This window comes from Anomaloglossus baeobatrachus, chromosome 1 (assembly GCF_048569485.1).
Source record: "Anomaloglossus baeobatrachus isolate aAnoBae1 chromosome 1, aAnoBae1.hap1, whole genome shotgun sequence".
NCBI classification, from domain to species: domain Eukaryota; kingdom Metazoa; phylum Chordata; class Amphibia; order Anura; family Aromobatidae; genus Anomaloglossus; species Anomaloglossus baeobatrachus.
In genome coordinates this window covers 449,385,861-449,408,221 of record NC_134353.1, presented here as the reverse complement: position 1 = coordinate 449,408,221, position 22,361 = coordinate 449,385,861, and the positions used below count along the sequence as shown (strand labels likewise).

The 22,361-nt window shown below is 50.8% G+C and overlaps 1 protein-coding gene across 1 annotated transcript in view; it reads right to left on the bottom strand.

Annotated features, from left to right (window-relative positions):
* The window catches only part of MIDN (midnolin), a 55,855-nt gene extending 39,406 nt beyond the window's left edge, over positions 1 to 16,449 (bottom strand). Inside the window, exon 1 of the mRNA XM_075352995.1 lies at positions 15,351 to 16,449. Coding sequence (XP_075209110.1) covers positions 15,351 to 15,445 — 95 coding nt within the window. The 5' untranslated portion in view covers positions 15,446 to 16,449. The remainder of the gene's footprint in view (positions 1 to 15,350) is intronic.
* Between the last annotated feature and the right edge of the window lie 5,912 nt (positions 16,450 to 22,361).

Sequence of the window (22,361 nt, the reverse complement as noted above, 5' to 3'; positions counted from 1 at the left end):
CATAGGCTCGAAAGGCGGCTTCTGGAGAGCAATTAGAACCTTGTTCAGGTCCCAGGGCTCCAACGGCCGCTTGTAAGGGGGGACGATATGACAAACCCCTTGCAGGAACGTGCGTACCTGAGGAAGTCGCGCCAGGCGTTTCTGAAAAAATACGGATAGCGCGGAGACTTGACCCTTAAGGGAGCCAAGCGACAAACCTTTTTCCAACCCAGACTGCAGGAAGGAAAGAAAAGTAAGCAATGCAAAAGGCCAGGGAGAAACTCCCTGAGCAGAGCACCAAGATAGGAATATCCTCCACGTCCTGTGGTAGATCTTGGCGGAGGATGGCTTCCTAGCCTGTCTCATGGTGGCAACCACTTCATGAGATAAACCTGAGGCCGCTAGGATCCAGGACTCAATGGCCACACAGTCAGGTTCAGGGCCGCAGAATTCAGATGGAAAAACGGCCCTTGAGACAGCAAGTCTGGACGGTCTGGTAGTGCCCACGGATGGCCTACCGTGAGGTGCCACAGATCCGGGTACCACGACCTCCTTGGCCAGTCTGGAGCGACGAGAATGGCGCGGCGGCAGTCGGACCTGATTTTGCGGAGCACTCTGGGCAACAATGCCAGAGGTGGGAACACATACGGTAGCCGGAACTGCGACCAATCTTGAACTAAGGCGTCTGCCGCCAGAGCTCGGTGATCGTGAGACCGTGCCATGAAAACCGGGACCTTGTTGTTGTGCCGTGACGCCATCAGGTCGACGTCCGGCATCCCCCAGCGGCGACAGATCTCCTGAAACACGTCCGGGTGAAGAGACCATTCCCCTGCGTCCATGCCCTGGCGACTGAGAAAGTCTGCTTCCCAGTTTTCTACGCCTGGGATGTGAACTGCGGATATGGTGGATGCCGTGTCTTCCACCCACGTCAGAATCCGCCGGACTTCCTGGAAGGCTTGCCGACTGCGTGTTCCCCCTTGGTGGTTGATGTATGCCACCGCTGTGGAGTTGTCCGACTGAATTCGGATCTGCTTGCCTTCCAGCCACTGTTGGAAGGCTTGTAGGGCAAGATAGACTGCTCTGATCTCCAGAACATTGATCTGAAGGGTGGACTCTTTCCGAGTCCACGTACCTTGAGCCCTGTGGTGGAGAAACACTGCTCCCCACCCTGATAGACTCGCATCTGTCGTGACCACCGCCCAGGATGGGGGTAGGAACGACTTCCCTTTTGACAATGAGGTGGGAAGAAGCCACCACCGGAGAGATTCCTTGGCTGCCTGAGAGAGGGAAACCTCCCTGTCGAGGGACGTCGACTTCCCGTCCCATTGGCGGAGAATGTCCCATTGTAGTGGACGCAGATGAAACTGCGCAAAAGGAACTGCTTCCATTGCTGCTACCATCTTCCCTAGGAAGTGCATGAGGCGCCTCAAGGGGTGCGACTGGCCCTGAAGGAGAGATTGCACCCCTATCTGTAGCGAGCACTGTTTGTCCAGTGGAAGTTTCACTATCGCTGAGAGAGTATGAAACTCCATGCCAAGATATGTTAGTGATTGGGTCGGGGTTAGATTTGACTTTGAAAAGTTGATAATCCACCCGAAACTCTGGAGAGTCTTCAGTGCCACGTTCAGGCTGTGTTGGCATGCCTCTTGAGAGGGTGCCTTGATAAGTAGATCGTCCAAATACGGGATCACGGAGTGACCTTGCGAGTGCAGGACTGCTACTACTGCTGCCATGACCTTGGTGAAGACCCGAGGGGCTGTCGCCAGCCCGAAAGGTAGAGCTACGAACTGCAGGTGTTCGCTTCCTATAACGAAGCGTAGAAAACGCTGATGCTCTGGCGCAATTGGCACGTGGAGATAAGCATCCTTGATGTCATTGATGCTAGGAAATCTCCTTGAGACATTGAGGCGATAACGGAGCGGAGAGATTCCATCCGGAACCTCCTGGTTTTTACGTGTTTGTTGAGCAGCTTTAGATCCAGGACGGGACGGAACGACCCGTCTTTCTTTGGCACCACAAACAAATTGGAGTAAAAACCGTGACCTTGTTCCTGAAGAGGAACAGAAGTCACCACTCCTTCCGCCTTTAGAGCGGACACCGCTTGTAGCAGAGCATCGGCTCGGTCGGGCGGTGGAGAAGTTCTGAAGAAGCGAGTTGGAGGACGAGAGCTGAACGCTATCCTGTACCCGTGAGACAGAATGTCTCTCACCCAACGGTCTTTGACCTGTGACAGCCAAATGTCGCCAAAGCGGGAGAGCCTGCCACCGACCAAGGATGCGGAGAGAGGAGGCTGAGAGTCATGAGGAAGCCGTCTTGGTAACGGTTCTTCCGGCTGGCTTTTTTGGGCGTGATTGAGTCCGCCAAGAATCTGAGCCCCTCTGATCCTTTTGAGTCCTTTTGGACGAGTAGAATTGGGACCTGCCTGAGCCTCGAAAGGACCGAAAACCAGACTGTCCCCTCCTCTGTTGGGGTTTGTTTTGTCTGGGCTGAGGTAAGGATGAATCCTTACCCTTGGAGTGTTTAATGATTTCATCCAAACGCTCACCAAACAATCGGTCACGAGAAAAAGGCAAACTGGTTAAGCACTTCTTGGAAGAAGAATCTGCCTTCCATTCTCTCAACCACAGGGCTCTGCGTAAAACCACAGAGTTGGCTGACGCCACCGCCGTACGGCTCGTATTGTCTAGGACAGCATTAATCGCGTAAGACGCGAATGCAGACATTTGAGAGGTCAAGGGTGCCACCTGCGGAGCAGATGTACGTGTGACCGTGTCGACCTGTGTAAGCCCAGCTGAAATAGCTTGGAGTGCCCATACGGCAGCGAATGCTGGCGCCAACGACGCTCCAATCGCTTCATAGATGGATTTTAACCAGAGCTCCATCTGTCTGTCAGTGGCATCTTTAAGTGCCGCCCCATCTTCCACTGCAACTAGAGATCTGGCTGCAAGCCTGGAGATTGGAGGGTCCACCTTGGGACACTGTGTCCAGCCCTTGACCACGTCAGGGGAAAAGGATAGCGTGTATCTTTAAGCCATTTGGAAAAACGCTTATCTGGATAAGCGTGGTGTTTCTGGATTGCGTCTCTAAAGTCAGAGTGGTCCAGAAAAGTGCTTAATTTACGCTTGGGATACCTGAAATGGAATTTCTCCTGCTGTGAAGCTGCCTCCTCCGCAGGAGGAGCTGGTGGAGAAATATCTAACATCCTATTGATGGACGCTATAAGATCATTCACTATGGCGTCACCATCCGGGGTATCTAGATTGAGAGCGGCCCCAGCATCAGACTCCTGATCAGTTACATCCGCCTCATCACACAGAGAGTCGTCCCGCTGGGACCCTGACCAGTGTGATGAAGTTGAGGGTCGCTCATAGCGAGCCCGCTTAGGTTGTCTGGGACTGTCGTCCGAGTCAGAGCCGTCACCCTGGGGTGCATGTGACACCCCCGGAGCTAGGAAGTGGTCCAGCTGAGGGGGACAAGGTGGCAATGAATCAACAGTGCCCATGGTCTGAGTTACTGGTCTAGACTGCAATGTTTCAAGAATTTTAGACATAGTCATAGACAATCTGTCAGCAAAAGCTGCAAACTCCGTCCCTGTCACCTGGACAGCATTCACAGGTGGTTCTCCCTGGGTCACCTCTAGCAGCGGCCCCGGCTGAGCAATTGCCACAGGGGCCGAGCACTGCACACAATGGGGGTCAGTGGAACCTGCCGGTAGAGTAGCCCCACATGCGGTACAAGCAGCATATAAAGTCCGTGCCTTGGCACTTTTGCTTTTTGCGGACGACATGCTGTTGTCTCCTTGAGAAATCTAAGGAGGGTATATAGCAGAAAATCACCAGCGACTGTACAGTGCAAAGTATTGCCAGCACAAAATACAAAGTACACTATGGCACAAGTGGGGGAGAGCCCTTGAGGGCTGCTTACCGCCCGCTGAAAGCGGGTGTGAGGTCGTAGAATCCCTTGTCTGAGTCTCCCCGTCTCCCCTCTGCAGCTCAGCGTGCAGGCAGGAATGGCTGCCGGCGTCCTGTGAAGAGGGGCGGACCGTGGGCGTCACAAACAAAAGTGCGGGAAACTGCGTCCCACTGTGCCTAGTGTGAGGGCTGGAGTATGTAAAACAGACTCCAGCTCTTAGCGCTGCTGGTCTGTACAGCGTCCCGCCCTCCTCCTGACTGACAGGTCTGGGGGCGGGAACGATACGAACTAGGCCGCAAAAGCCGGGGACTGTAGTAATCTAGCGCGGCCGTCATATATGCACGGCCAGCGCGGAAGTCCCCGGCGCACCATAAATCCCAGCCGCGACGCAGTAAAAACTGACCCCCGCGGCCGGATCGGCCGATCGTACTAAGTCACCTCACTCAGCAGAGCTGTAGTGAGTAACGGCACAAGCGCAGCAGCGCTGTTTACCCCGGCGCACTAACACACCCAGCAATGCTGCAGTGTGCGTGCGATAAGCACGGGGACACGGAGTACCTTGATGGAGCAGGGTCCTGTCCCTGAGGAAACTCCGCTCCGAATCCAGCAGATCCTCCAGGGGCTGTGGATGGAGCACGGCCTCAGTGCCCGGAGACCGGTAAAGTCCCACTTCACCCAGAGCCCTAATGGGGATGGGGAAGGAATCAGCATGTGGGCTCCAGCCTCCGTACCCGCAATGGGTACCTCAACCTTAACAAACACCACCGACATAAAGTGGGGTGAGAAGGGAGCATGCTGGGGGCCCTCGTATGGGCCCTCTTTTCTTCCATCCGACATAGTCAGCAGCTGCTGCTGACTAAACAGTGGAGCTATGCGTGGATGTCTGGCCTCCTTCGCACAAAGCATAAAACTGAGGAGCCCGTGATCCTACGGGGGGGTGTATAGCCAGAAGGGGAGGGGCCTTACACTTTTAAGTGTAGTACTTTGTGTGGCCTCCGGAGGCAGTAGCTATACACCCAATTGTCTGGGTCTCCCAATTAGGAGCGACAAAGAAAAATAGCATGTCATAAAATGAAACACGATATTAGCTGGATAATAGAAAAAAAACTAAGGCGACAACAGAGACCCCAGAAAGGTTCTCTGTTTCCAAAATGTCGGATATCCTATTAGCTCAGACTTTTGCAGAGGTTGAAATATACAATAATTGCATCCATGCCACCTTCTGAATCCTAAAATTTACATAGGACAATATCAGCTGTCCAAAAGAACAAAAGCTAAGGTAACTAAAAAGGGGGCAATAGAGACCTCTGACAGGATACCCTTTCCAAAGCAAAAGCAGTAAAAAGCTTTTGCCCACACTGTGAGAGATTACCATCATCCAGCCCCCTCTCTTTATTGAGCTTTGTTTAAAAATATTTCCTTAAAAGGGGTATCCCATATCCAAGATCCTATCCCAATATGTAGTAGATGTAATAATAAGAATATTAGCAATACCTCCAATTAGAAATGTAGTCTAGTTTTCCTGATAATATATGTCACTTACCTCATGTCCAGGGTATTGCAGTAGCTTAGGTATCCAAGGTTACGACCACTAGCAACTAAGGGGTGCTTCACACATAGCGAGATCGCTATCGAGATTGCTGCTGAGTCACGTTTTTTGTGATGCAGCGATGCGGACCCTGCTGTGAGATCGCTGCTCGTTACACACAGCTCTGGTTCATTTTTTTGATGTTGCTCTCCCGCTGTGAAGCACACATTGCTGTGTGTGACAGCGAGAAAGCAACAATCTGAACGTGCAGGGAGCAGGAGCCGGCGTCTGGCAGCCTGCGGTAAGCTGTAACCAACGTAAATATCGGGTAACCAAGGGAAGTCCTTTCCTTTGTTACCCGATATTTACCTTAGTTACTAGCGTCCGCCGCTCTCACGCTGCCAGTGCCGGCTCCCTGCACACGCAGCCGGAGTTACACATCAGGTAAATAAGCAAATATTTGCTTATTAACCCGATGTGTACTGTGGCTAGGAGTGCAGGGAGCCAGCGCTAAGCGGTGTGCGCTGGTAACCAACGTAAATATCAGGTAACCAAGCCCTTGGTTACCCTATATTTACCTTAGTTACCAAGTGCAGCGTCGCTTCCACGTGTCGCTGCTGTCTGGGGTCTGGTCACTGGTGAGATCTGCCTGATTGACAGCTCACGAGCGACCATGTAGCGACGCACCAGCGATCCTGACCAGGTCAGATCACTGGTGGGATCGCTGGTGCGTCGCTAAAGTGTGACGGTACCCTTACTGTCCCTATATGCATGGCCGTAGCCATGGATACCCAAGCTACTGCAATGCCCTGTACATGAGGTAAGAGGCATGGCTATATCAGAAGAAATGTACTACATTTCTAATTGGAGGTATTTGCTAATATTATTAGTATTAAAGCTACTACATATTGGGATAGGATCTTGGAAATGGGAATACATAGACTGCCCCAGCACAAAACCAGTCCAATCTAAATGTATGAGGTGAAATATGACCACTACCAGCCTATTTTCAATGACCCTAGTGAAGAATTTGACATATGTGGTCATCAAGAAAAATGGTCTAAGATTGTAGTAATAGTAATAATAATAAATAATAATAATCTTTATTTCTATAGCGCCAACATATTCCGCAGTGCTTTACAATTCAGGAGGCTCATATACATATCATATACATAAACCTATACAAACAAGTAACAATTATAGAAGATACAATATTTAAAGGGAAAAATGGCAACCCTGCTCGTGAGAGCTTAGAATCTACAATGAGATGGGTGAGGGGCAAGGTACAAGTGCTTATTTACAATGACAATCCAGCCATCTCATGGGGGATAGATAATGGCTTCCTGGACCAGTTGGCCAGAGCCTTGAGATGCATTTGGGTGCCATGGAGTTTGACGTGGGGTTATGTTCTGAGAAGTTGTAGAGGGATTAGGTGAAATTAGTTTGGCTAGGGAGTGTGATAGGCCGCCCTAAAAAGATGTGTTTTTAGGGAGCGTCTGAAGCTGAGTAGGTTGTGATTTGTCCTAACTTCTTGGGGTAGAGCGTTCCAGAGGTTTGGTGCAGCTCAGTAAGTTGTTTCCTGGCTTTGGTGTGACAATCACTTCCTCTACAGTACCCGAATAACCTTCAGTATGATATGGCAGCATAAATTCCTGAGGATTTTTATTTATTTTCTGGGTTCATCTTTAAATCCTCTGCTACATCAGTGGTTCTTGTAGTTCTTCGGTTACACCCTGGGAGCAATGTGGCATCCACATTAATTCCTTAAGTAATTCTGCGGAGGCCTGTAAGTGGCTTTAGTCGGGGATGTAAACATAAACAAGGTTATTGGTGCTGGAATGGCTGGAAATGTATAAAGCGAGTTAACCATTGCCTGATTATTATGCATCAGACATGAAATGTTGTAGGATTTCTATAGGGTAGCTGAAGATCACGCCCTTTACAGAAATACCTAGGTCTCCCTTCCCCCCACCTTTTCCACAACGTCAAGGGCTTTCCCTGAACGTCACACAGGATATTTGCAGGAAGGCTGGAGTTACAACATCCTGAACAAGAGAGGGCTGACATTTAAATTAACAATTCCTTTACAGGGATGCCACTCCATCATCTTTTCTGAAACTTCATGTGACATTTTACAAGATAAAGAAAGACAAAAGTCCCACAGTGGAGAAAATCTTTCAATAGAGACTATTTTCCAGCACAAATATTGCAAATTCATTCAACAAGACATGCACTGGTTGGTTCACTCAACGGCTCCATTATTCACTTTCCAAATATCAATATAAAAGAAAGTGATAATCATCCATGTTTAGGGTTAGCATTTAAGGGAACAGGTAATCAGAAAAACTTGCTACTGTTTAAAAGATGTTTTGAAATGTAAGAAATTTAAAAGTAAACTATTTCTTTTTTTTTTTTACTTGAGTTTTGGATTCTGATCATTATAGCTTGACAATCACATTAGAATGGATTAGCCAACCACGAAGGAAGCTGTCGGTGGAGATAAAGGCCTGGTGGAGTCCAGGCTTGAATCGGGTGCGTCTGACTCCAACCCATCTCTTCATGAAGACCAGCATGAACAACACTGGTTTAAAAGGGTGGTCCACCTTAGAGAGACTGCCCACCGTGCGCTGTCAGGATTCTCCAGTGTCGGGAGTGGGCAGTCATGTGACCACAATTATGAAATTTGTATACTTCAGGTTACATTCCGACTAGACGTGTCCAGCTTCACTCAATTCACTTGTATTGAGCAATGCCAAAAATCACATAGTTGTGGTTATGAGCCCACCCACCAACTCCCAGCACTGAAGAATCCCGACAGTGTACACTGTGAGGATTCACAAGTCCGCAGTCACATGGAGTGACCTTAAAGAGGTGGTTCACTACTTATTTTTCCAAGCCACATCACTATAATGTTGATAAAAAAGGCTTCTTTTTTTAAATACCTTGTGTTGCCAATAGTGCCTGTGAGCGGTGCTATTGCAGACCCCTCTTCCCCATTGTGTGACATTTGGGATCCGGTGATATCAGGTCAACTGGAAGTTAATAACAGTATTTATTTTTCTCACTTATGTAGCACTATTCATTCCACAGCACTTTACAGACTTGATTATCACTGTCCTCATTGGGGCTCACAATCTAAACTCCCTATCAGTGTGTCTTTGGAGTGTAAGAGGAAACCGGAGAAAAACCCACACAAACATGGAGACAACATACAAACTCCTCGCAGATGTTGATGGGATTTGAACTCAGGACCCCATGCTCAGATGGACAGTCTCGTAATCATGTAGAAGACATAAAAAACAATCTACAAAAAAAAAAATACACATATGAAAAAATAATTAGTACCTGGTTTCATTGGTACATTCATTACCTTTAATACATTAAGTTCATGGGCTTAGCATTGTCTTTGAACAGAAAAACAAGGAGCTCCTATGGTTCTGTACGATGAACCTGTAGGCTCAGAAGCCATATGTAGCTCATGGGTGCTTGTTATGTGACTTGTTGCTGTCTGCCTGCTTGAACCAGGTCTCGTAAACAGCTATGGAGCGAGGGTCTCCATATGGTGACTTAAGCTGGTGTCACACACAGCGACAACGACAACGACGTCGCTGCTACGTCACCATTTTCTGTGACGTTGCAGCGACGTCCCGTCGCTGTCGCTGTGTGTGACATTCAGCAACGACCTGGCCCCTGCTGTGAGGTCGCCGCTCGTTGCTGAATGTCCAGCTTCATTTTTGGTCGTCACTCTCCCGCTGTGACACACACATCGCTGTGTGTGACAGCGAGAGAGCGACGAAATGAAGCGAGCAGGAGCCGGCACTGGCAGCTGCGGTAAGCTGTAACCAGCGTAAACATCGGGTAACCAAGGGAAGACCTTTCCCTGGTTACCCGATGTTTACGCTGGTTACCAGCCTCCGCCGCTCTTGCTGCCAGTGCCGGCTCTCTGCACTGTGACATGTGGCTGCAGTATGCATCGGGTAATTAACCCGATGTATACTGCAGCAAGGAGAGCAAGGAGCCAGCGCTAAGCAGTGCGCGCGGCTCCCTGCTCTCTGCACTGTGACATGTAGCTGCAGCACACATCGGGTTAATTAACCCGATGTGTGCTGCAGGAGAGCAAGGAGCCAGCGCTAAGCGCGGCTCCCTGCTCTCTGCACATGTAGCACAGCGACGTTATGATCGCTGCTGCGTCGCTGTGTTTGACAGCTAAGCAGCGATCATAACAGCGACTTACAAGGTCGCTGTTACGTCACCGAAAATGGTGACGTAACAGCGACGTCGTTGTCGCTGTCGCTTAGTGTGACACCAGCTTTAAGTGAGTAGACCCTCACAGGGTTGCAGAGATAAATATGCTAAGTTGGAAATAAGATAATAATGCTAGGTGCTAGAAGCTGGATCTAACAGTGTGGTGGGAATACTTGAGGCAGAACTACCTAATAGGGGTAAGGTAGGAAACTTTGATGACTTGGTGTGATTTCTATGGGAAAGCCTTGGCAGGGATTATATATAAACTGGTGGCTCTAGGTACCATGATCCTCTCTCAGAGCTGAATGAAACCTTCAAGGTAAAAAAGAGTTGGGCCCATTGCTGAAGGCATTTTGTGTACTGTGCTATATTATTCCAGCAATACTGATAGGTAACAATATCTCCATAATGCAGCATGCGCTGATGCAGTCTATAGCCTCAATGATGTAGTTAGACGAATCTGTAATGTAGCCATGTGTGTAAGGCCTTAGAGGATGTGCCCACGATGATGGGTCTACTCTGAAATAAAAAGAAATAAATATAGGCAGTTTGTGAAGCGGGTTCTGCGTAAAAACTTGGTGGATTCACCTTAGTTTAAAAGATGTGTGCATAACCTTAGTGTAATTTTTGAGGCGTTTATTATTCTGCCGAGATTATGGGTATGAATGGTTTTTACCCTATCAGAATAGCATATCACATAAGTGTGCAGTTTCTGGAAGTCACTGGTGCTTTAATACCACAGATTCAGGAGCTTTGCCTACACCATCGTCTGTGAGTGCCAGCTGTCTTATATAGTTGGCACTTAAAGGGAATGTATCGTCAGAAAAAAAATAAATAAATACCTGGAAAAATGTAAAGTAATATTATTTTAATGTTTTGTTTAAATATTATTTTCTTTTTTTAATTGAGCAAAATGTAAAAAAAAAATTAAAAAGTTTAATATTTTCCACTGTTTCCACTGTTAAACACTAGGGGGAGCAGCTTCTGAAATCCTACAGAAATCCCACTGTAGGAAAAAGCTCACGTTACAGCTTGCAGTAAAGTGGGCGGAGTCTGCTCTCCTGTGTGATGGCACGCCTCCACCTTCCAATCTGAGTATTTACAAAGGATAACAGAGAATGACATGTAGGGACACAGTGCAGAGCCATTTTGTTGGTGACCAGAAATGTCTAAAAGTGTCACCAAGGACAGCAGGAGTATCACACAGGACAGGATTAGATACACGGCTCTGCAGACAGTATCACACAGGAGAGGATTAGACACACAACTCAGCAGACAGTATTACCCAGGCTAGGATTAGATACACAGCTCAGCAGACAGTATCACCCAGGCTAGGATTATATACACGGCTCAGCAGACAGTATCACACAGGCTAGGATTAGATACACGTCCGTGCACACAGCATCACCCAGGACAGGATTAGATACACGGCCGTGCAGACCGCATCACCCAGGACAGGATTAGATACACAGCTCAGCAGACAGTATCACCCAGGACAGGATTAGCTACACAGCTCATCAGACAGCATCACCCAGGACAGGATTAGATACTGTCTGATGAGCTGTGTATCTAATCCTGTCCTGGGTGATGCTGTCTGCTGAGCTGTGTATCTAATCCTGTCCTGGATGATGCTGTCTGCTGAGCTGTGTATCTAATCCTGTCCTGGGTGATGCTGTCTGCTGAGCTGTGTATCACCCAAGAGAGGATTAGATACACGGCTCAGCAGATAGTATCAAACAGGAGAGGATAATACACAGCCGTGCAGACAGCATCAGCGGCGGTACTCGCATGCAGTGGGGCATGGGCACACACATACACAGCAGCGGCGAGCAGAGCGGTGGCTGGGGAGAGCGGAGGGAGGAAGTGTCATCGGAGACGGTAACGGCGGGGAGAGGGACGGCGGTAGCAGTAACGGGGGCTGGTAAGAGCGGAGGGATGGGGTGTCAGCGGAGACGGTAACAGGGAGGGGCGGCACTAGTGGGGGCTGAGGAGAGCGAAGGAATGGCGTGTCAGCGGAGACGGGAACGCCGAGGGGGAGGGGCGGCACTAGCGGGGGCTGAGGAGAGCGAAGGGATGGGGTGTCAGCGGAGACGGGAACGGCGAGGGGGAGGGGCGGCACTAGCGGGGGCTGAGGAGAGCGAAGGGATGGGGTGTCAGCGGAGACGGGAACGGCGAGGGGCGGCACTAGCGGTAGCAGTAGCGGGGGCTGGGGAGAGCGGAGGGAGGCGGTGTCATCGGTAACAGGGGCAGGGGAGGGGAGGCGGCCTGTACTCACACATCCCGGCAGTTGACAGGGGTGAAGTGGAGCAAACAGCATACGCTGTGAGCTCCACGATGATGGCGCTGAACTCCTCCCTCTGCTGTGATCTGGACAGCCCAGGGGGCGCGTCCAGGTCACAGCATACGCCCACTGTAACGTTAAACATAGGGTCGGATAGCGACCACTATTCTCTATGCACAGGGGCTGCCATAAAGGAGTGTGTAACTGTCGTTACACACACAGCAAATCCAACATGGCCCCCAGTGCATACAGTAAAATTAGAATAACAGAAAAAGTAAATAAGCTACGATTTTCATTTTGTATTAGAAATACTTGATTTCAGAATCACTATTTTTAATACAAAAATAAAAAACCGCGATACTGTCCCTTTAAGTCTAACAGCCAGGATCACAAATGTTGGTTATTAAACCCCTTAGATGCCAAGGTGAAAACCAAGAGTGGCATCTAGGTGGAGAGACAAAGGGAGCATTCTGTCACTCCACATTACATTGGATTCTGCACGTCGGCCTTATGCAGAAAAGCCTGTATAGAAAAAACATGAACACCATTAAAAACAGTGGTTACATTTCTGCTCTCACACTTTCCCTCACAAAAATGAAAATGAGATATTACATACACCCTATAATGGGGGTATTAGAATACAATGCTTCTCAGACACAACAGAGCATCCTATGGTAATGTCAACAGAAGAATAGTCAGGAGTTTCACAATGTACAGATTAAAACAAACAAACAATTGCAGCCCCATGAAGTACTAAACTAGGTCACGTCTTTGTACATAAACTGAGCCCAGTCATTCGAGCCTATATAAGGATCTTTTTGCATTTACAGTTTTTCTTTACATTCAGCATACGTTCCAAACATGTCCACAGGGCCCCATGTACTAAGCATATACAAAGGGCATATGCTGGACCTATATCCAGTGGCATTTTTTTTTATCGTATAATGGTTTACATTTTTAAATACAGAGGGTCCCTATAAAAAGTTTTTAAAAATTTTTATTACAATGTATGCCACTGCATGTCTGTACTGTTGCATACATTACAACCTTTCTTTAGACGTATACGTGGTGCCCCTGAGGCTTCATTCGCCACAGGGTACTGCACCTCACTTAAGGTGCAGTATTCATCTCGGGTAAGGAGGGGGTTAATCACTGATGTTTCCACATTTCCCCTTACATACAGCTTAGGTACCTTCCCACTGGGGACTGGAATAGGGTGGGCTGGGGGGTGGCTATCACGATGCATGAGACTTTCCCGGTCACTAGGACAACCACCTGGGGGCGGGCACCACTTGGGGTAGAAGTAGGAGCAACCTCTACACAATCTTGAGTCAAGTCGGGACTACAGTTCTGGCAACACGACACCACCTTCTTCCTTCTTTCTTCTTCACGGGGCCTGTGGCTTGGAGCGAGAAGCTCAGCCCGAGTTCCTGACTTCCACAGGAGCATCCCTTAGGAAAAGACACTTCTAAATACCAGTGGCTATTTCCAACTTAACCGGTATCGGCTGCAGAGACCGGTACCGTGAGGCAGCACTTGAACTGTGAGTAAAAAGACGTGGAACCGCAGCAGCTGACTCAGCCTCTTATTGCCGTCACAGTTGTCCCGTGCTTCGGCGCCAACGGCCACCACTACAACATCCATCATCCTCCCTGGGGCCCGCTCCACCTGTGGGCAGCAGAACCATTCTTGCTGCGATACCTCCAGCCCCAGAGGACACCACCCGCAGCGGCGGCTAATCCCTGACTGCGTATCACAAATGGTGTCACGCGACAAACTACCATTCCATCATCCTCCCTTTTATTGTACACCTCGGGGCCACGAAGCCGGGCAGGGCAACCGTGACATCCCGGACCAGACATCACTGGCTCGGCGACGAGTATATTTGACCCCTTGCCCCGTGGGTGCTACATATACATGAGGGATTAGTTACAAAGTATACCTTAAGTATACCTTTGAGGGGAGGGGGAGGAAATGGTTCTGACAAGTGTATAATACATAGGTGGCACAAATGTAGCATTTCTAGCATAGGTGAAGTAGCTACCCATCCCGCTTCAATCAGGGTATATATATCAGTTTCCAGCTTGGCAAGGGTGTCCCACTGTGTGTGCACGCTGCATCTTGGTGGTGACCACAAAGATGCAGCGTGTTTGACAAAAACTTATGCATTTAGATGCATTTTTTTTGCAGCGTTTTTGCCCAATTCCTTTTTTTATGTCAAATCTATTGACTGGAAGGGCTCAAAAATGCTGGAAAAACACAGAAAGAATTGACACGCTGCATCTCTGTGGTCACCACAAAGACGCAGCCAAAAGAAAGCTGCAATGTGTGGACAGCAAAAATGAAATCTCATTAACTTTGCTGGGGAAGGAAATTCATGCAGTTTTGAGACCACAGCTGTACCCGCAAAAATGTGCAAAAAGGCGGCAAAAAACGAAGCGTGTGCACAAGGCTTAAATGTCACCTGTCCGGGTGTGTGCCGAGGAGTGGGGAGTAGTGACACACAGGATGTGCACATTCCATACAATGACACAGAAGGAAGCAATGAATTCCTGAAATTTGGAACTCCTAGAAAAAGGAGTGCCTCTGATCATGTGTGTCACACGTGTGTCATTTCTCTACTATGTCATTTTCCTGTGGCTCACACTTTACATACTACTAGGCTTAAACAGAATCCTTCCCTGTAATCCCTGAGTAATCCTGACAGGATCCGCAAAAAAACACTTGATGTGAGAGGCTCATTCCTCATAGGAGTTCAACTATGGAGACCACCAGCCTAAATGGTTAACACTGTGCGTCAAACTCCCCCTGACACCAGGAAGCCTTGTAAGAAAGCTATTTGAGTGTGACGTGGAGGGGAGGCAACTGAAAAAGAGGTATGAGCTGGAGAGGAGGGAGCATTATAAAAGGAGAGGAGGGAGGGAGAAAGAAGGGGAAGGCGCTGAGGAGGGGGGAAGAGAGGACTTCCAAGAAAAAGCAGAACAGCCTGTAAGGGAGCTAGGACAAAGGAGGAGTGCTGGGGGAAGCGGGAGTTAACCTGTTCCCTGCCTGCAGCACTTCAAATTTAGGTAATGCCCCACTCTAAAGACAGCAGTCATTACATATGATAAATGAAGACTTCCCCAGGTGAAGCATTTCAGATCTCATGGTCACAACCACTACAAATGTCATTCAGATGGGATAAAGTAATCAAATGCCTTTACAGGAGGCAGTGGTCACTCTGATCAGTTCTGCCTTTGCATTATATTTCTACAAGGAAGGAGTTAATTAAAGCAGGGCTGGTCATGGTCACGGCCTAGCTGAGTCACACAAGTGGCAGGACCTGATATGACCTCAGAATGATAATGATAAACCCTGGGCGAGCCTCACCTGCACCCTAGGTTCATAGAGGGAGAATGGCTGTACCTGGGTAGGCGCCGCTCCACACAAGTAGTACAGATCCAGGATTCCCACTCCTGTTTCAAAACATTTGATTTGAAAAAAGCATCAAGAGTGGCCATACATGGTGCAATATTCCAGCCCAACACGAAGTAACGTAGAGATAAATATGGAGCGTTGTTCACAATCAGGTGGTTAGATTCAGTGAGGAACAGTCATGCTCGCCCTATAGTGGGGTCAGGACAGTGGGTGGTCTGAGAACAAGTTGTAGTCACCTCACTATGTATGGCCTGTCAGTTCTGTACACAGATTACACCAAAAATATTGTAGGATCCTTTTGATAACTGACTCGCCCACCCCAGGGCTATGGGACACCCGGTGCCGGGCCGGACTAGTCCGGTGGTAGTCAGTGGTGGCTGGGCCCGACTCCGTGGCCCTGGTGGGTGTCAGTAGAATAAGTGGCTTAAGTTAAAGTTTGTGTTCGTGACGCCACCTGTGGTATGCGGCTAATAAGCCGCCGCTGCTGTGTGAGGCCTCCGGGATGATATTATGGCAGCAATGGTAGTACTGCTCCCCACAGGTGGAGCAATGCCCGGGGCACAGTTGGTGCTTGTAAATGTCTATGCAGATGAAATAACTGAGGCAACTTCAGAGGTGCAGTTCAAGTTCTTTTACTCACAGTTCTTGTCAGGGCAGGCAGAACCCTTGGACTGCTGGGACCGCTGTCAGGGACCTCCGTCTTCTGGGTGATTCAGAGTGTGAAATCCGGTTCCCTCTCTTTAGTGTCTCTTTTTCTGCTGTCTTCACTAGCCTTGCCTTAGGTAGATGGACTTGGCTTGGCCTCCATTACAGCCTCCAGGCTGGGGGGTCACCTGTCGGCTGATTACCCCTTTTCTGAAGGTCTGCTCTGGGTTCTGGCCCTGGGAGCTTGCAATTCCCTGGGCCTCGGTTTTTACTGTCTGGAGACTGTCTTTTCACTCCTCCAGTTTCTAGGGACCGTCCCCTGTCGCAGCTAATCACTCCACCGATGTCACTGTGGACCAGGCCACCGCAGCCTGCAGCTACTCGTAGCGCCTCTGGGCCCTCGGCTTCGGTACCCAACAAGGACAGCTCGTGGTACCTACAGGACTACCCGCGGCCCTGCGACCCTTTCTTTCCTTCTCTTCTTTCTCCTCCTTGCCTGCCTCAGCAGGCCTCCTCCTCCCTCCTTTCTCTCGTTCTTCTCCTCCAACTACATGCTGCTTCTCTCACTCCCTGAGGTAAACTGAAACTAACTTGACCTTCCTTTCTCTATCTGCTCTCTGGTGGCTCCTCCCACCTCCCCAGTTGCTAAGCTACCACCCTATGGGAGCAGGGATGGGTCTTACAGCCCCTCTCAGCATGCAGCATGGGAGGGTTGCCTGCCACTTTCCCTGGTCCTGTGTGTCCCTAGCAATGGGTGTAGTGTGGATTTACCAGGGGACCGGAGTTCACTCTCTTCCTCTCCCAGAATGGGGCATCACACCGCTGATGGGGTGCAATGACCTGTGGCGACGGAAGCCTCAGGGGCGCCACACTCCCCCACAGCAAATCCCAGCACGTCCTCGGGCTGAAAAACAACAAAAACAAATGGGAGAACTGCAAAACATTTTTGGTATGCAATAACATAAAACAGCAAAACATTTCTTCCCTTTATGGGAGGCACATATCATGAACGTTGCGAACTTCTTATAAAGAAAACTCTAAGTGTGCACTTCCAGTCCATTGCACGGTTTGGCAAATCCCCCATAATTCTGGTAGGGGGCACAACAGGTGCAACTAATTACATTTTTGGCTACAACAAGTCCAGTAGCCCGGCAGTTCGTTTCTTTCAATCAAACAAAATTACATAATCAACCAGCCATTAAGTCCAATGGCCTGGTTACATAGGACACATAAACAACATACCAGCCACTAAGTCCAGTGGCCTGGTATGACATGCCACATACACTTCCACCGGGGCCCACATTCCAGTTCAGTGGCCCGGTAGCACATAACATGGGGGGTGACGTCTTCAAAAAGAATAAGGGGCAAAACACAGCAGGAAAGGGTGTCGTCTTCGAAAAGAATGAGGGGCAGACAGGGGCTATCTACAGTTCAGCATCTCTTCATCTTTACTTGTAGGGATTCTTCTCCGGCTCCCCACCTGGCAGCAGGTAGACAGCGGTCAGCACAGTCTGTCACACGGTTCTTCAGGCGCACAGTACCCGGTTAGACCGGGCACGAAATCCTGTTCGTGACGCCAAAAGTTGACTCGCCCACCCCAGGGCTATGGGACACCCGGTGCCGGGCCGGACTAGTCCGGTGGTAGTCAGTGGTGGCTGGGCCCGGCTCCGTGGCCCTGGTGGGTGTCAGTAGAATAAGTGGCTTAAGTTAAAGTTTGTGTTCGTGACGCCACCTGTGGTATGCGGCTAATAAGCCGCCGCTGCTGTGTGAGGCCTCCGGGATGATATTATGGCAGCAATGGTAGTACTGCTCCCCACAGGTGGAGCAATGCCCGGGGCACAGTTGGTGCTTGTAAATGTCTATGCAGATGAAATAACTGAGGCAACTTCAGAGGTGCAGTTCAAGTTCTTTTACTCACAGTTCTTGTCAGGGCAGGCAGAACCCTTGGACTGCTGGGACCGCTGTCAGGGACCTCCGTCTTCTGGGTGATTCAGAGTGTGAAATCCGGTTCCCTCTCTTTAGTGTCTCTTTTTCTGCTGTCTTCACTAGCCTTGCCTTAGGTAGATGGACTTGGCTTGGCCTCCATTACAGCCTCCAGGCTGGGGGGTCACCTGTCGGCTGATTACCCCTTTTCTGAAGGTCTGCTCTGGGTTCTGGCCCTGGGAGCTTGCAATTCCCTGGGCCTCGGTTTTTACTGTCTGGAGACTGTCTTTTCACTCCTCCAGTTTCTAGGGACCGTCCCCTGTCGCAGCTAATCACTCCACCGATGTCACTGTGGACCAGGCCACCGCAGCCTGCAGCTACTCGTAGCGCCTCTGGGCCCTCGGCTTCGGTACCCAACAAGGACAGCTCGTGGTACCTACAGGACTACCCGCGGCCCTGCGACCCTTTCTTTCCTTCTCTTCTTTCTCCTCCTTGCCTGCCTCAGCAGGCCTCCTCCTCCCTCCTTTCTCTCGTTCTTCTCCTCCAACTACATGCTGCTTCTCTCACTCCCTGAGGTAAACTGAAACTAACTTGACCTTCCTTTCTCTATCTGCTCTCTGGTGGCTCCTCCCACCTCCCCAGTTGCTAAGCTACCACCCTATGGGAGCAGGGATGGGTCTTACAGCCCCTCTCAGCATGCAGCATGGGAGGGTTGCCTGCCACTTTCCCTGGTCCTGTGTGTCCCTAGCAATGGGTGTAGTGTGGATTTACCAGGGGACCGGAGTTCACTCTCTTCCTCTCCCAGAATGGGGCATCACACCGCTGATGGGGTGCAATGACCTGTGGCGACGGAAGCCTCAGGGGCGCCACATAACCAAAACAGTTAAACCCACGTTTTCTACCAAACAAATTGTGTACTACATTTCCTACGACATTCCATTTTCTTTTTTTGAATCAGATAATTTTTTTGAATATAAAACAATTGCTACAAAGCAAATAAGGTTGTGAAGCCCCACAGGTGTTGTGTCGGTGCATTACCTTCAGGGACTCCACTCGGCTGGATCTTGTCACAGGTAGGAGATCTTCTTCTTGTCGTGACGCCACTCTCAGTATTGCGGCCAGTAGGGACCGCCACTGCAGGTTGAGGGACGCCTGGGGCTGATGGTGAGTGCAGTTAGTTGGAATAGCCTCCTGAGAGTGAGGCAAGCCCCAGGGCCCTGTGTAGGTGCATAGAACCACAAGGCGCAGAATAACTCCACACAGGCAGAATGTCTTTCAGGGTTTTTACTCACTTCAGGTGGCAGGGTGAGTAACCCGGGCGTAGCTGGGATGAACCAGGCGGGAACCATGTATCCTTCAGGCTGACTTCTGATGGTGACTACCAACTCGCCTTCCTTAGCCCTTGGTGGTTTGGGGTGACCCCGACTTTTAGTCCCTATGGGGGTCACCCAGGGAAGTTGCTGAAGCCTCACTCCCCTTCGTTTGCCGTTTGCTTGTGGCCTGGACCAGCTCACTCCAGCTGCTTGCCTCCTGTGAGCTATGGGCCCTAACTGTGGCTACGTGGCTGCGGCTTTTGTGGTGTTGTGGTGTGGGCTTTGAGGGCCCCACACCGGCAGGTTTAGCAGGGAAAGGTGGATCTATCCCCACTCCGGGATCTGCCGCCCGTTTGGGCCTGGTTCTCCCTAGCAGTCTCCTTACTTCCCACTCTGTGCTCTCTCTCTAGCTGGAGATGGGTTTCGGGTAGCACTCCTAGGTGACCGTTCTCCCCCGTCGGTAGCCACTGCGCGGACGCTGTCAGACTACAGCAGCCCAGGGGAAGGGGTCAGCTCTCCTCGGAGCTCCCTGGACTCTGCTCTGAACCGGCTCACATCTGGGACCTTCACTGCTGCTCCTGTCAGAGCTTCACTTTCCTGCTCCTCACTCCTCCACACTCTGCTGCAGACTCTCTACTCCTCCTTCTCTTTTCCCTTTTGTGCCTGCCTACGCCACCTAGCAACCAGATTCTCTTACCACACCCCTTGAGAGGAGATGGAGGCTTTTGGCCCCCTCCACTATTCCAGTGGAGGTGAAGGCTTTTCCCCCTCCTGGGATCCCCAGGGGTCCTCTCATGGGTACATGTGTGAGACCTGATCACTATGCGCCTGTGTAGTCACACCTCGGTCAGCCTTCTGGATTACCTGTATTGTACTGTCCCCAGCATGGGTGCAGTACTCAGTGGTGCCTGACCAGGTCAGGGGCGCCACATTCCCCCTTAGTTATCACCAGCACGTCCTCGGGCTGCAAGACAACATTTTAAAATGCATAAAACATTAAAACATTGTAAAACATTTTTAAAAGCACCAGGTACCATACATCACCACCCTCCACCCACAAGTCCGTTAACCCACCCAAAACCCTTTCACGTTGGCCGCGCCTTCAGCCACTTCTGGCAGGATGTAGAGGCGGCTTTCATGGGCGGGTGGTCTTCAGGGCATACCTGGCCTGGTGGAGCCGCGCCTTCAGCCACTTCTGGCAGGATCCAGAGGCGGCCTCCACAGTTGGTGCTGACCAGGTACCCTCTTTGTGGTGGAGAGCCAGGCCCCATAAACAGGCATGCTCTCTGGTTGCAGGTAAGCCAAGGCCCTATATACGGACGTGCTCCCTGGTTGCAGACGAGCCAAGCCCCTAAACAGGCTGACTCTGGTGGTGGTGGTGGTGCCCTCTGGTGTAACTATTTACACTGCGAGAGTTTGTGGCTATAGCCAGTTCATAGCCTTAAGGTTTATTTCTCACATTAGTTTATGTGGGCACATTCTTAAACTTGTAAAACGTTGCAAAACAAACTTTTCAAACTGGTAACTTGCTTTACTTTACATGAACTTTATGCAGACTCCTCCTCACCAGGGCTTGGGCCTGTAGGGCTGCGGCACCTGTTGCCTTCTTCATTTCTCTCATCATCGGAGGTAGTCTCATCAGTGGGTTCTTTGTCTGTTCTTTCTCTATCTCTGTCTTTCCTTTCTTCCTCTGTGTCTGTTTCTTTTCCTTTAGGACATGGTGTAACATCTAGTGCATACCAGCCTCTTTCTCCTTGATGCATTGTAAACTCCACTGAGTCTCCCATCCGTAGGTTTCTTCCAGGATGTCCTCTGGGCAAATGGGCTCTGACGTCTCGTCTATTGACAAAAATGCCCTCCTTCATACCTGGTGCCACTATAAAGCCATATCCGCTCTTCAAGTTAAAGTCTTCCACAACTCCTCTACAAAGGGGTCCTCTGACCTGTGCTTTGGCTCTTCTCAGGAATCGTTTTTCTTCCAGGTCTCTGGCCGTGACTTCTCTCTGCTCTGGGGATGGCGGTGCAGGGAAAGACTGGGTTCTGCTACGGCGCCGTGTCTTGCGGACTGGATTCTGCGAGGTACAGCTTACCAGCTCCCAGGTGAGGCTTTTGGGTAAATCTTCTTCCGCAGATGGTGTTAGGTCTTCCTCGTCCCAGCGGGAGTATGGCAACATCTCTGGCTCTGGGCATGGGTCCACTGCTGGTGGCTCCTGAGTCAGCTCCTCAGCTTCCTGGCCTCCCCTCCCCCTTAGTTCTTCTGAGCACTCCTTTGGTGGCAGTGCTGGGGATGGACTTTCTTCAGCAGGCCCAGGCAGGGATCTCTTTGGCATGATTGCTGCAGGAGTCGTCTTGGGGGTATGCGGAGGGAGCATGTACCGGTCCACCATCTCGTGTGGGAACTTGGCCTCCAGGTCAGCCTTCAGCTGCCAGTATGCGGGGTCCTCCCCCAGCGTGGGCTTCCTAGCAGGGACCTCCCTGGACCGGGGAGCGGTGTCTGCTCTGGCCTTGCAGGCCGGGGTAAATGGTGATGCAATCTTATCTTGGCGGGCCGCGCCTGGCATGGCGGCGGCCTGGTCTTGGCGGGCCGCGCCCTGCATGGCGGCGGCCTGGTCTTGGCGGGCCGCGCCTGGCATGGCGGCGGCCTGGATGGGCGTTTCTGGCGCAGCTTGGATCGGCGTCGCAGCTGCGATGGGGTCTTTGCAGGCTGGGCTGGGCGTCGCTGCCTCGATCGGAGCTTGGCGGGCCGCACCTGACGGGGCTGCGGCCTGGTTCAGCACCTCACTTGCGGCGCGGACGAGCGTTGCGGCTGCGGTAGGGTCTCGGCGGGCCGGGCCTAGCATGGCGGCGGCCTGGGTTAGCGTCACACCTGCGGCGTGGATGAGGGTCGCGGTGGCAGCCGGTTCTTTGCGGGCCGGACTGGGCGTCGCTGCAGGGACCGGGTCTTGGTGGGCCGAGCAGGGCATCGCTGCGGCGGCCGGGGCTTGGCGGGCCGCACCTGGCGTGGTTGCGGCCTGGCTCAGCGTCGCCGCGCCGGGCGCCTCTTCAGGGACTGCGGGCGTGGCAGCAGGGGTCGGGGCACTCGCGCCGGCAGGGGCATCACTGGACTCACCCATCGGTG